This window comes from Pseudonaja textilis, chromosome 1 (assembly GCF_049901715.1).
Source record: "Pseudonaja textilis isolate UNSWEBS1 chromosome 1, rPseTex1.2, whole genome shotgun sequence".
Classification (NCBI taxonomy): domain Eukaryota; kingdom Metazoa; phylum Chordata; class Lepidosauria; order Squamata; family Elapidae; genus Pseudonaja; species Pseudonaja textilis.
In genome coordinates this window covers 113,612,264-113,624,287 of record NC_141990.1, presented here as the reverse complement: position 1 = coordinate 113,624,287, position 12,024 = coordinate 113,612,264, and the positions used below count along the sequence as shown (strand labels likewise).

At 37.0% G+C, this 12,024-nt stretch overlaps 1 protein-coding gene across 3 annotated transcripts in view; it reads left to right on the top strand.

Moving 5' to 3' along the window:
* The window catches only part of BCKDHB (branched chain keto acid dehydrogenase E1 subunit beta), a 70,038-nt gene that overhangs the window by 35,999 nt on the left and 22,015 nt on the right, over positions 1-12,024 (top strand). For 2 of the 3 annotated variants that reach the window (XM_087914931.1, XM_026695115.2), the window contains exon 10: positions 6,476-6,623. In XM_087914931.1, coding sequence (XP_087771057.1) covers positions 6,476-6,616 — 141 coding nt within the window. In that variant the 3' untranslated portion in view covers positions 6,617-6,623. Of the gene's footprint in view, positions 1-6,475; positions 6,624-8,254; positions 8,302-12,024 lie in introns of all 3 variants that reach the window. The other variant, XR_015739838.1, reaches the window with a different exon arrangement.

Below are 12,024 nucleotides of genomic sequence, written 5' to 3'. Positions count from 1 at the left end.
TGAGTAAAATACGAATAATGATCTTTTACTTCAATTAATCTCTTAGAGATGTAATCAATTAATCTCTTAGAGATGTAGTTGATTTTAAGTTCTTCAAGTGGTTCGAAATATATAGGTTTGTAGTGTGAAGAACCAAATCATATGGACTCTAGCGAAGCTTTTATTAACTCTAAAATGTTCACAGGAACTAGTCTATACTGTTTTTTAGAAAGTAATTTTATATAGCTGCTCAATTGTTATAGAATAGTATTCTAAACTTTGTGGAAATGTGTAAGTTTAAATTGTTATATCATATTTTCACCAACTTGCTGAAATATTTAAATTCCTGCAGTGTTAACCAATAGCTGAAATAGTAATTTGGAGCTTGGTGAAAGTTCTGTATTACTAGAAATCATTGTGTCACTCATTTCATATTTAGATATATAGTTAAAATAGTTTTGAGATACATCAATCTAGAAAAAATAGCAAGTTTTCCATGTTCTACATTTCATCAGGTGGGTGTTTGTCTGAAGAATACTTATTTATTTAGTGAACAACATGTTAATTTGATTAAGAATTAAGTTTTACCATAACATTTCCTAGAAAGTAAAATATAAAAACAGAACAAGGTTCGTTTAGTTAGTACACTTTCATAATTTTCTGAATAATTTTATAGACATTTAAACAATGTTTTGGGCATTTCTTGTACCCTCTACTAATTCTGTTATTCTGTTCTATTTTGAATTGATACTATATACCTGTGATCCCTGGCAAGCTGACATTAACTGTTCATAGCTAGAAAAGTTTTGCATAAAATTTGCAAAAATCCAACAATCCTTGAACTGCGTAAGTCTATAATCAGGATGTTGACAGAAAATAATTTGTGAAACATACAATATTTTAAGAACATCCTGGGAATTGAATTATTTCACGCATTAAAACATATGATCAATATTTTTCATTCAAAAGTGATATTGCACTTTCTCCAAAGTAAGGAAGCACCTATTAAAAATGATATTGCACCTTCCCCAAAGTAAGGATACAAATCGCAACAGCTGCCAAGATTATTTTTTTGAAAATATGTATTTTATTGGATTTGATTTTTAAAACTGATATATACTAAATATATTAGTATATTAAATATACTATTTTGTATTTTTGGGTCTGCTGTGTTTTAAGATAACTGCTCTTTTAACTTTATTAAAATGTAAGTTATATTAATTAAGCAAAAATAAATCTAAAAGTTAACATTTTATTTTACTTGTACTTATTGAAAACTAAATTAATACTGCATTTTTCTAAAGGAGAATGATTATGATACGCCATAGGAGCTCATGTATTTTGATGTAGCTGCTCAGTTGTTATAGAATAGTATACTAAACTTTGTGGAAATCTGTAAGTTTAAAGTGTTATATCTTATTTTCACCAACTTGCTGAATTATTTAACTTCCTGCAGTGTTACAAATAACTGAAAGAGTAATTTGAAGCTATTAGTGTAGGTTCTATATTACTAGAAATATAACAATTTTGCATCAATAGCTTTAATGCTTAGTAAAGCAAATGTGCTGGTAATAATATGCATATCTATTTTTATGGAAGTAGTACCTTTGTTTAATAATTTCTCTGATTTATATACATTTTTAGAAACCTTAGCTGCAGATTTAGTAAGAATATTAAATGTATTGAAATTGCCCCAACCTAACAAACAAATAGATACAAAATTCTACCTTTGTCACAGAGAACTTTGTAGAAACTTTTCAGAAATGAAATCCTTCTCCACCAACATAGTAGTTTATGTGATGCATTAGAACATATGTGCAAAACATTTTTATTAAGCCAGGCTCTAAAAATTACACACACACACACACACACACACACACACACACACACAGTTCAAAATTAATGGCTTTGCCAGATAATTTAAATTCAACACTTAAAGATTCATTTTAGTTCAAGAGAGTGTACATTTTGACTTTGATATTATTAGCTATTAAGTTTGCTTTTGCAATAAAATAAGTTGTATTGTTTAAACACATTTTTAAATACAGTCTAGATTTTTCCTTTGTTATGAGTTTCTGTTTAGTTAATATTAAATCATCTTAAATTGCCCTTGGCTATGCTGTATGCTTGCATTAGTTTTATGGTAAATAACAAGCTTTTTTCATATTGGTTCAAATTTGTACTTACAATTTTCAAATGTTTTTCATAATTGGCATTTGTAAACAGTTTGAAATCAAGTTCTTAAAATTGATCAGTTGTATACATTTTAAGAAAGTGCATTTGAAAAGGGTAAGTTTTCTTATTAAAGATCATTTTTGCCAATGTAGCTTACTGATATTACTGGTTGCTGTATATTATAGTAATATCAAAGAAGTGAAGTGGAGAAGCAACTAAGTGGAGAAAACTAATTAATGACAATAGAAATTAAGTCTAAATAAATATGGTTTAAATTCATATGGAGGCTAATACTTCAATATGTTCTAAAGAAAATGTTCAGTGTTTTTTCTCCTTTATTTTATACTTTTAGTATGTGTAATGTCCCAGGCCTTTAATTAACAGTAAGGTAAGGCTTTAGAATTTATAGATCCTTTTGAAGATCATTGCATTAATATCAGGGCTGTTTCACGGATTACCATAATCTAAACCATCTAGAACAGTGTTTGATGATTTGCTATAGATGCAAATAGAACAACCAGTATTATTAATCATTGCTAGCTGAACAAACCATGTGCTATTTTTGTACCTAATTTGTTCTTATCCAGTGCCAACTGCCACTAACTTAGCTTCTAAAATATCTGCAACAATCCGATATTTTGTCTTCATGAAATTGATTAAGAACATATATTTTTGTATTATCTGCTACAATTTGAGCTGGAGGTTGACATGTTTTTAAGCCCTAAAAGGGGTATTTCCAGCATATTTGATTGTGGGATTAAATGTATCAAGCCCAGTGTATTTCAGAAATTATTTTGTATTTACAGTATTCCTGATACCCTATTTGGTTTGTCTGAATCCGTAGTAGGAAACACATTTTAGTGTAGGATTTTACTTTTCACCACATGTTAATAAAAAGGGAATCCTTAGTCCTGGAAGGGTACTTTGTAATTCAGTACTAGCTGTATAAGCACAGATGTTTTTCTTTTTCCTTTCTTATTCCCCCATTGCGTTCTTTTAAAAATAAGCTCACCGTTAACGATAAATTTATACTACGTTTGGAATATAAGAAGGATTTTTTTTCATGTGCAGTTAACTATCATCCCAGTTTTGAATTGTTAACAGTAAGACAATATCAAATATTTCTTAAAATTTAAATCATCTTTGAATTTAAATAACGTGCTAAGAATTAATTGGATTAAATCAAGTGTTTTGTAACAAACGTTGTAGATATAAATAATTCCTAAAGGGATTATCACTTTTTCTTTAAGCATTTCTTTTCTGCTTCTGGAAACTAACACAGCAAAATGTTATTCTATATTTTAAAATGCATACATTTAAGTAGAAACCTCACTGTTTTACCAAAGATTCAATATATATTATCAGTTGAAATTGCTATTCTATAATTATGTATTGTATCTATCAACATGAAATGGAATATTCACCTATGGAGAGAATAAAGGTTAGGGATTTGTCTCTATATGCTCTCTAAACACAAATGCATATTTAATTCTCCTTTATTGATACATATTTAATCTTATATAATCTGTATTTTTCTCTTAAGAAATTGCAATAGTTTTACAAATGAATTCAGATAATTAATGAATATATAAAATTGCACATATTTAAAAATATCTCTTCTAGAAAAATAAATGTAGGTTATGCTAAAGAAAAAAATTAAGCAAAACAAAAAACTGAATGCATCCTCATTCCACAGTGAGAAATTTAAAAAATATTACTGAAAGCAATAAATATGTACTTGAAAAGTATTTTAAAGTTTTCATTTTATTTTAATTGTTCACCTTAATTCAAGTGGGGAGAGTTATAATTTATTAGATCAGGAAAGCTAAAATACAGTGTTAGTGCAGTCCAAATAGAATACAAGAAACAGCTTGCATACAGATAGTCCAAGGACAACTCAGATGATGAACTTGAAAAAAAGAAAATAATTTGAAAGCTCCATGCTTTTATTGGAAAGCTGAAACATATGAATCCTAAATATGTAAAGTTTGGCTGCTCATCCACATGCAACCAAACTTTTCCTGTTCGGTATTGTCACACAAAGGAGCTATCTACAAGCCCAAGTTTCTGCATTTCATTCCTGGAAGGCCCCTTGGGTGGCTAGCACTGAATGGTGTATTATTAAAAAGAGGCTAGTATCACGTTTCATTTTAAAAATATGCATGTTAGAATGTCGTGTGTGCATTTTATATATTAAAAAACAACCTTTCTTTTACGTGTACTCGGGTTGAAAATGCATTTGGAAAAAAAAGTGAAATATTTATGCCACTGTCTGCAGTTTAAACCGACAAGCCTGTTGCAGTATGCCTGTAAACTGTGCTCTTCTATTGACATTTCACTGTAAGTCTGTGTTTAGTTTGTAAAATATATAGCCAGTTTTCAGCTGGCTAATTTGTCCTGCAACGGTTACAGTGATGTTATATGAGAAAAGCAGATAAGCAGAAATAGCCTATCCAATAGCATAGGATTTTGTTGGAATTATACTAGACTTGCAAAACTCTCATAAGGAATGCTTCATTTCAAAGTTGAAGGAGCATCTGGTAGTCTTCCAGAAGTTCTCTAGGAATTTTACCTTAGAACAGGTGTCCAAGATCAAAACAAATGTTTGGGACTGGAACATTTCAGCCCTGGAGCAATTTGCTCACTTCTAATACATTCACAGAGAGAAAATAGATACTATAATAAAAAATATTGGTGTTTTCTGGGAATATAATATGCTGTTTCTGTGCTTATTCTATATACTTACAATTGTTTGATAATAAGCACATTATTATAAATTATAAGGTACCGAAACATAAAATGAATAGAATTCTACAGTTCAGTTATATTAAGATTCTGCAGAAATTCATATTGATCTAAACTAATAAAATAACATACAACATTACAAAAATATTGAAATTAAATTTGAGTATTTCTTACATGAACCAGGAAAAAAATGGATTGTTGAATTTGATAGTACATTTCTGATGCTCAAAAGAGAGTTAGATTTAAACAATAAAATTTAGATTTTAAGCATTTGTTTGTTTTCTGTTTATTGAAGGTTAAAAACAACAGAAAACAAGAATTTTATGAACATATTTAATTTATATCCCTTTATTTATCCAGGGACATTAGGACAGTTCCCATCTTAATGATGACCTCTATAAACTAGTTTAGCTGTCAGAGACAGAAATGAATAAGGCAATTTGAGATTAGATCCTGGACATTCCACATGTGAATTTTAATCAAGGCAGTTGTTTAACTCAGCTAGTAGGAAAATGAGACATATTCATAATTAGAACAAGGTTTAACATCTTCTGTTCAAACTCATTTTGAATGAGCAAATTAGTAGAATAATCAGTTTTAATTTTTAGTGCATGCATTCAGATGCAATTGAGCATCCTATAATTGAAAATTACTTGTACATCTGCATTTTCACTCCTTTGCTTCCATTACCTGAAGTTCTGTTCTCTAATCTGTGCAGATTTCACAGATATTGATTTATTGTATCTATGTCACATAAGCAATGTAAACTATTCCTAAAATTTGTTTCACAACAGGTTATCTGAGTTTTTAAAATAAAATTTATATTTAGATCAATATGGTATAGATCAATGATGGTTAACCTTTTTGGCACCGAGTGCCCAAAGCGCACATGTGTACATCCCCAAAGCCCAATTCATGCATGTTCCTCATGCATGCACGCATGTTCCCCGTGCATGCACCCCACCTCCCGTGCAAGTGCATGTGCTTGCGTGCCATGTGCATGCGCACATACGTCTCCAGCACATGTGCCCCGCCCCCCCTTGCACGCACAGCAGACACCCGCTGGTAGGCAGGAGGCTCCCATGCATGCACAGCACAGCTGACCTGGGGCGATGTCCATAGAGAGGGCTCTGGTACCATCCCTGGTACGCGTTCCATAGGTTTGCCATCACGGATATAGATCAAATGAAGAATGTGAAATTGTCTTTCTAGGAAAAAAAATATTAGCTGCTGGTCAGCATTTTGTCTTTAGCAGAATCTTTTTCATATGTCCTTAGAAAACACATAGCCATTGTCATTCTGTTTGTTTTTAATATCTAGTGATCCCACCTCTCTCTCTCTCTCTCTCTCTCTCTCTCTCTCTCTCTCTCTCGTGTGTGTGTGTGTGTGTGTTGCTTTGCATATGCATGGTCTGTTTTTAGATAACTTCAATGGATTTTCCATGAAGATTTAATTTTCTCCTAGGGGTTATATCTTGAATTTCAGGAATGTCAATGTGGTATATTTTAGCAAGTATTAAAATGTGAAGAATGATCTTATAGACTTCACTCATTTTCTTACTGTTTTATTTTAACAGGAGGAATGTTTCTTAAATCTGGAAGCTCCTATTACAAGAGTATGTGGTTATGACACCCCATTTCCTCACATCTTTGAACCATTCTATATCCCAGACAAATGGAAGTGCTATGATGCAGTTCGGAAAATGATTAATTATTGATGTTCAGGTGAGAAAAAAACTTCCGAAAGCAACTTGAGCCTAAAACATTAGAATAACAGGCTAATCTAGAAATATCACAATGTTTTCTATGGAATAAATTTAACTGATGTGGCTGAACTACGTATAGGAAAAATGGTAAATTTTTGATTGTTGATTTAGAGAGTAAATTGTAAGCACAATTCATAGGTTTACAATAAAAACTTAGGACAAGTTTGAGCAATTTCCCCGAGATTGATGGCTGCAACTTGTTACTCCAAAGGTCCGGAAAATCTGTAAACATGTCACCAAAAAGATGATGATGATTAAGGGGGAGGTGCATTGGAGTGTTTTTGGAGGGGAATTTTAAGAGTGGAAATAGCACTGAAAGATCCAGAGCATCATTTCAGGCGGTGGTTTGGATGCAGGAGGATCAGGTATTTGGGGTGTTATTTTACTTTTCATTTTCACCCTTAATTTCAATAGGGGAAAATGAAGTGAGATCTCAGGTTTCAAACTTAAATCTGATCTGAGTTGTATGTGTTATTAAACTCACATTAGAAATGTAGTGTACACAGTTAGTAGATGCTATGTTGTTTAACACCAAATATAGGAAGAAGTATAGCTGGAAGTGCCTTATTTATAAGAAAAGTACAGTGGAACCTCGGATCACGAATGCTTCTGTCCACGACCAAACTGGGTGCCGACCAAAACATCCACAAAATGTTCAACTCTGGTCATGAACAAATCCTTGGGTGGCAATCAAACAGAGCCGCAGTGATTTCCACTTCCACACCATTTTTTTGTCTGCACATGCGCAGTCAGTCTTGTTTGTTCTGTCCATGACCAAATTGGGTTGCAACCGAAGTCCTGGAACAGATTATGGTCTTGACCCAAGGTTCAAGTGAATTTCAGCTTTCCAGATATCTCTGATAGAGGTCTTAGCATCTCTCATGATTGAACATATGGCAGACTCTCTTGGAATTTGTCAATACAGCCACATCCGAAGTACCACAGGTTGTCTACCTCTCTTTAATAAAAATACATAAGTACATATCTCCTTGTTGAAAATAAGGTGTGGAGGCTGGTATATAAGAACCTTTCTAGAAAGAAAAACTATCTTTATTCCTAGACTGTCTTTCATAACCTAAATGGAAGGCAAGCAGCAGTCATAAATCAGGAAAACCACTCAACAGTTATTCTTGCTCATAAAACCATAAATCAGGATCTAATCCTTCATATTGGTTGCAAGAGGTCAGGCAGTAGCACCGGCACAGCTCCCAAAAAACACTCTTGAGTACAGTAGTCACGTTTCACAGTAGACTTAGTCATAACTGTTGGGTTTATTCTGGGGAACAATCATTCATGCAGCATTTTCAAGATAAAGCTGTCATAGAAATAGTTTCAGTGGAGAATCTCCCATGTGAGTTGGTCTAAAATATCCAAGCCCTGATTTAATGGGTTCAGCAAAGTTTCGGTTCCTCTCAAGTACCTTTCCCTGAAAATAACCTTTCCTTAGCCTTGCTTTCTTCTGATTTTTCTCATGTCACCCCTTTTGCTTTCTTTTGTAGTAGGGCAGTATACTTCATATTAAAATTAAGGATGGTGTGGCTTACTTCTGTTTTTTTCTGATATTTCTCTGCATGACCTGGGTGTCCTTAGTTTCTGAGTTGACAAGTTCATCACTAGCTTATTTTTTACGGAAGAAGGTAAGTCCACTTGGGCCCAGCTTTGTGAGCAGAGTGGTTGGGGTAAATGTCAGTGGATATTCTCAGTCATCCAGGTCATGGTTGTCCCAAAGGTTCTTTTTCAAGAGGCAATGGACTTTCTGGTTTTTCTTTGAAGACGTTTTGCTTTTCGTCCAAGAAGCTTCTTCAGCTCTGACTGGATAGTGGGGGGTAGAAGGATTTATACTCCCTCCAGACAGCTGGTCATTTGCATTCTTTTAGTGAGATAAACCTCCAGGTGAGCTTAACAACTCACTAAAAGAATGCAAACGGCCAGCTGTCTGCAAGGAGTATAAATCCTTCCACCCCCACCATCCAGTCAGAGCTGAAGAAGCTTCTTGGATGAGAAGCGAAATGTCTTCAAAGAAAAACCAGAAAGTTCAGTTGCCTCTTGAAAAAAGCACCTTTGGGACAAGTGGTTGGATAATTTAGAACTTCCTAAAAGACCAATCCTATTCTTTCTCTCTCTGTCTCTCCCTCCCTCCCTTTCTATTCAGTCTTTTCAATTTAACTTAATTATTTGTCTTATGTTCTTAACCATTACTGCTCCTATACTTCCAATTTTCCTAATATTATGAAGAAAGGGTCACCAGAATCATACACTACAGACACTTTAGACTGAAGGGTTATTTGAACTCAATAAAGGATCAGCAAGCCCAAGACCAAGATTGACAAAAGAAACGCAGACCAGCCACGAATCAAGTGGTGGAACCAGAAGAAGATGGCGGGACCCCTCATCAAACTGGAGCAGTTCCTGCAGATGGTCGACGGGCCACAGGAAGCGTGGTCCATGTTGAAGAGCACTGTTCACACTGCCGGCTGCCAACATCTTGGTTGCACCAAGCCAGGACGGAGACGCATCGAACGAGATACATGGCTCTGGACACCGGAAGTACAAGATGCCGTACACCTGAAGAAACGGCTCTACAAGGCCTTTCTTCAGGACAAGACCAGCGAGAAGCTCTGCGAATATAAGGCGGCCAAAAAGGCAGCCAAGAAAGCAGTAGCGACAGCCAGAAGCTCCCACTACGATGACATCTATGAGAAGCTGAACACGCGAGAAGGCGAGAATGAGATCTACCGCCTAGCCAAAAGCAGACACAGGAAGACCCTGGACATTGACCAGTTTCATGGGATCAACGACGAAAGGGGAAATTTAATCGTGAACCCCAGAGACGCTGCCGAGAGGTGGCGGCAATACTCGAGAAGATCTCCACCAAGGAGTTCCCACACCCACGAACCCCGCGAGGTGACCCAGTTGAAGGCCCAGTCTCAGGCATTTATGCCAGCGAGGTCACCGACGCCATCAAGGCCATGAAAAATGGTAAGGCAACAGGACCAGACGACATCCCTGCCGACTTCTGGAAAAAGGCACTACCGGGCTCGGCATTGTGGCTGTGCGAGCTGTTCAACAACATTGTCTCCACGGGAAAAGTGCCGCACGACTGGTACCGCAGCACTACTGTTCCGATCTGGAAGGAAAGGGCAGCCCAGCGGACTGCTCCAACTACAGACCGATCAGGTTACTGTCACACACTATGAAGATCTTCGAACGTGTCCTTGATAAGCGCATTCGGGACATCGCCGACATCAGCGTCAACCAGGCCGGATTTATCAAGAACTGCGGCACCACCGACGCCATCTTCGATGTGCGGATGCTGATGGAGGCTCACAGAGAGAAGAAAATCCCGCTCCACACCGCCTTCCTGGACTTGGAAAAGGCCTTCGACCGAGTCCCGCACGATCTCATCTGGTACGCACTGCGAGATCACGGCGTGCCTGAGCTGCTCGTGCACAATGGGTCCAACTCCTATATAGATGTCACAAAAGCCGTGTAAAAGCGGCAGCTGGGATATCAGAAGAGTTTAATATCACCGTCGGCGTACACCAGGGCTCTGCTCTCTCACCACTGCTGTTCATTCTGGTGATGGACACAATTACACACGACCTGTACACGCCCGCCCCATGGATGCTGCTCTACGCCGATGATGTGTTCCTGGCTAACCTGTGCAAGGCTGAACTCGAGCACCTAGTCCAACAGTGGCACGACCGCCTCGAGCAGTTCGGGCTCCGGCTGAACCTAAAGAAGTCCGAATACCTGACCACTGACAATGAAATGACAGGCTCCATCCACGTGAACGGGCAGGAGCTACCGCGCGCCTCCACCTTCAAGTACCTGGGAACTATTCTTGGGGAAGAAGGCCTATTACAAACTGAGGTGGCAGCCAGGATCAACGCAGCGTGGGGCAAATGGAAGTCCATCACGGGCGTCCTCTGTGACAAGAAGATGCCGATGCGCCTGAAGGCGAAAATCTATAACTCTGTGGTGCGCCCCGTGGCCATTTACGGCGCAGAGTGCTGGCCGGCGACCAAAGAAGTTGAAAGCAGACTCCAGATAATGGAGATGCGAATGCTCCGATGGTCGGCAGGCCTCACCCTACTCGATCGCGTCAGGAACGAAGAAGTGTGTAGACGGTTCAACGTCGTGCCCATCCCCACGGTCATGAGGCAGTCCCGGCTACGATGGTTCGGCCACGTGAGCCGCGCCAAGGAAGAATCTATCATCAAATCTGCAATGAAGGTGACTGTCGGAGGAGCGAGACCGCGTGGTAGACCTAAGCAACGCTGGATGGACACGATCAAGGCCGATCTAGAGATTGCGAAGGCAGACCCGACATACGTGGTAGACAGAAAGATGTGGAAGCAGTACTTAAAGACATTAGCGGGCCTCGCCCGAGCGCGAGACAAACGCTGAAGAAAAAGAAGAAGAAGAAGAAGAATAAAGATTCCCCCCCGCAAACCATGGTGGTACTCTTGTTATGAAGCACCAGAGTAATAAACAATTGCATGAAGCATTGTGATGAAATAAAAAGAGAACTCAGACATCACATATCTTCAGCTATTTCCAGCTATATTGTAGATTGTTTTCTCAACTGTCATAACTACATAGTGCAGGGAAAGACTGCATTCTCTGTTGCTGCAGCCAACATGTTAAATAGTAGCACAAAGAGTGAAAAATAATTGAACTGTTCAATGAGACGCTGGAGAAAAGTAGAATTATTATTCACTGAAATGTGTGGTTTAATATCTGTAAATGTCATGGAAAGGGTTCAGCCTTCCCGTTTCTTTCAAAATTGTTCTTGCAGAACAAATATTTTGGGTCTACCTTGTGACCTCCTTCCCTGAACCTATTGAAAGCTACAGTACAACTATGAATTTATAATGTTTTCAAAATACGCACAAACTTTTGTGATAAATAGTAACACGGGGAATTCCCCATTTGAATGCCTTAGACTTTGTACGGGTTGTTTGAATATTATTAGAATTATTAGAATGAGTTAAAGTTTGTTGTAGAATATATATGTTTTTATATGCCTATGCACACCGACGTGCCAGTTACGAGAAAAGCAATTGTGTCTCAGCATAAAGGGATTTGCTTGAACTTGCTTTGTGTAATTGTCATTAAGGTCCCTGCTAGAAAAAAAGTTTATTAAATACTTTAGAACTTTATTCCTGCCTTTGTGATATAAGTCAAGATAATTTGATATATATTAACAAATTGCATTCTGAATTTTTCTCAATATACTTTTCATTTCTTCAACAAAAAGACATTTAAAAAAAAGAAATTCACCTTTAAGGAAATATTACAGAGTAATGTTTAGCAGGCCCATCCAAAGAACAGTAGTAGAAACTTAAGAATTCTAA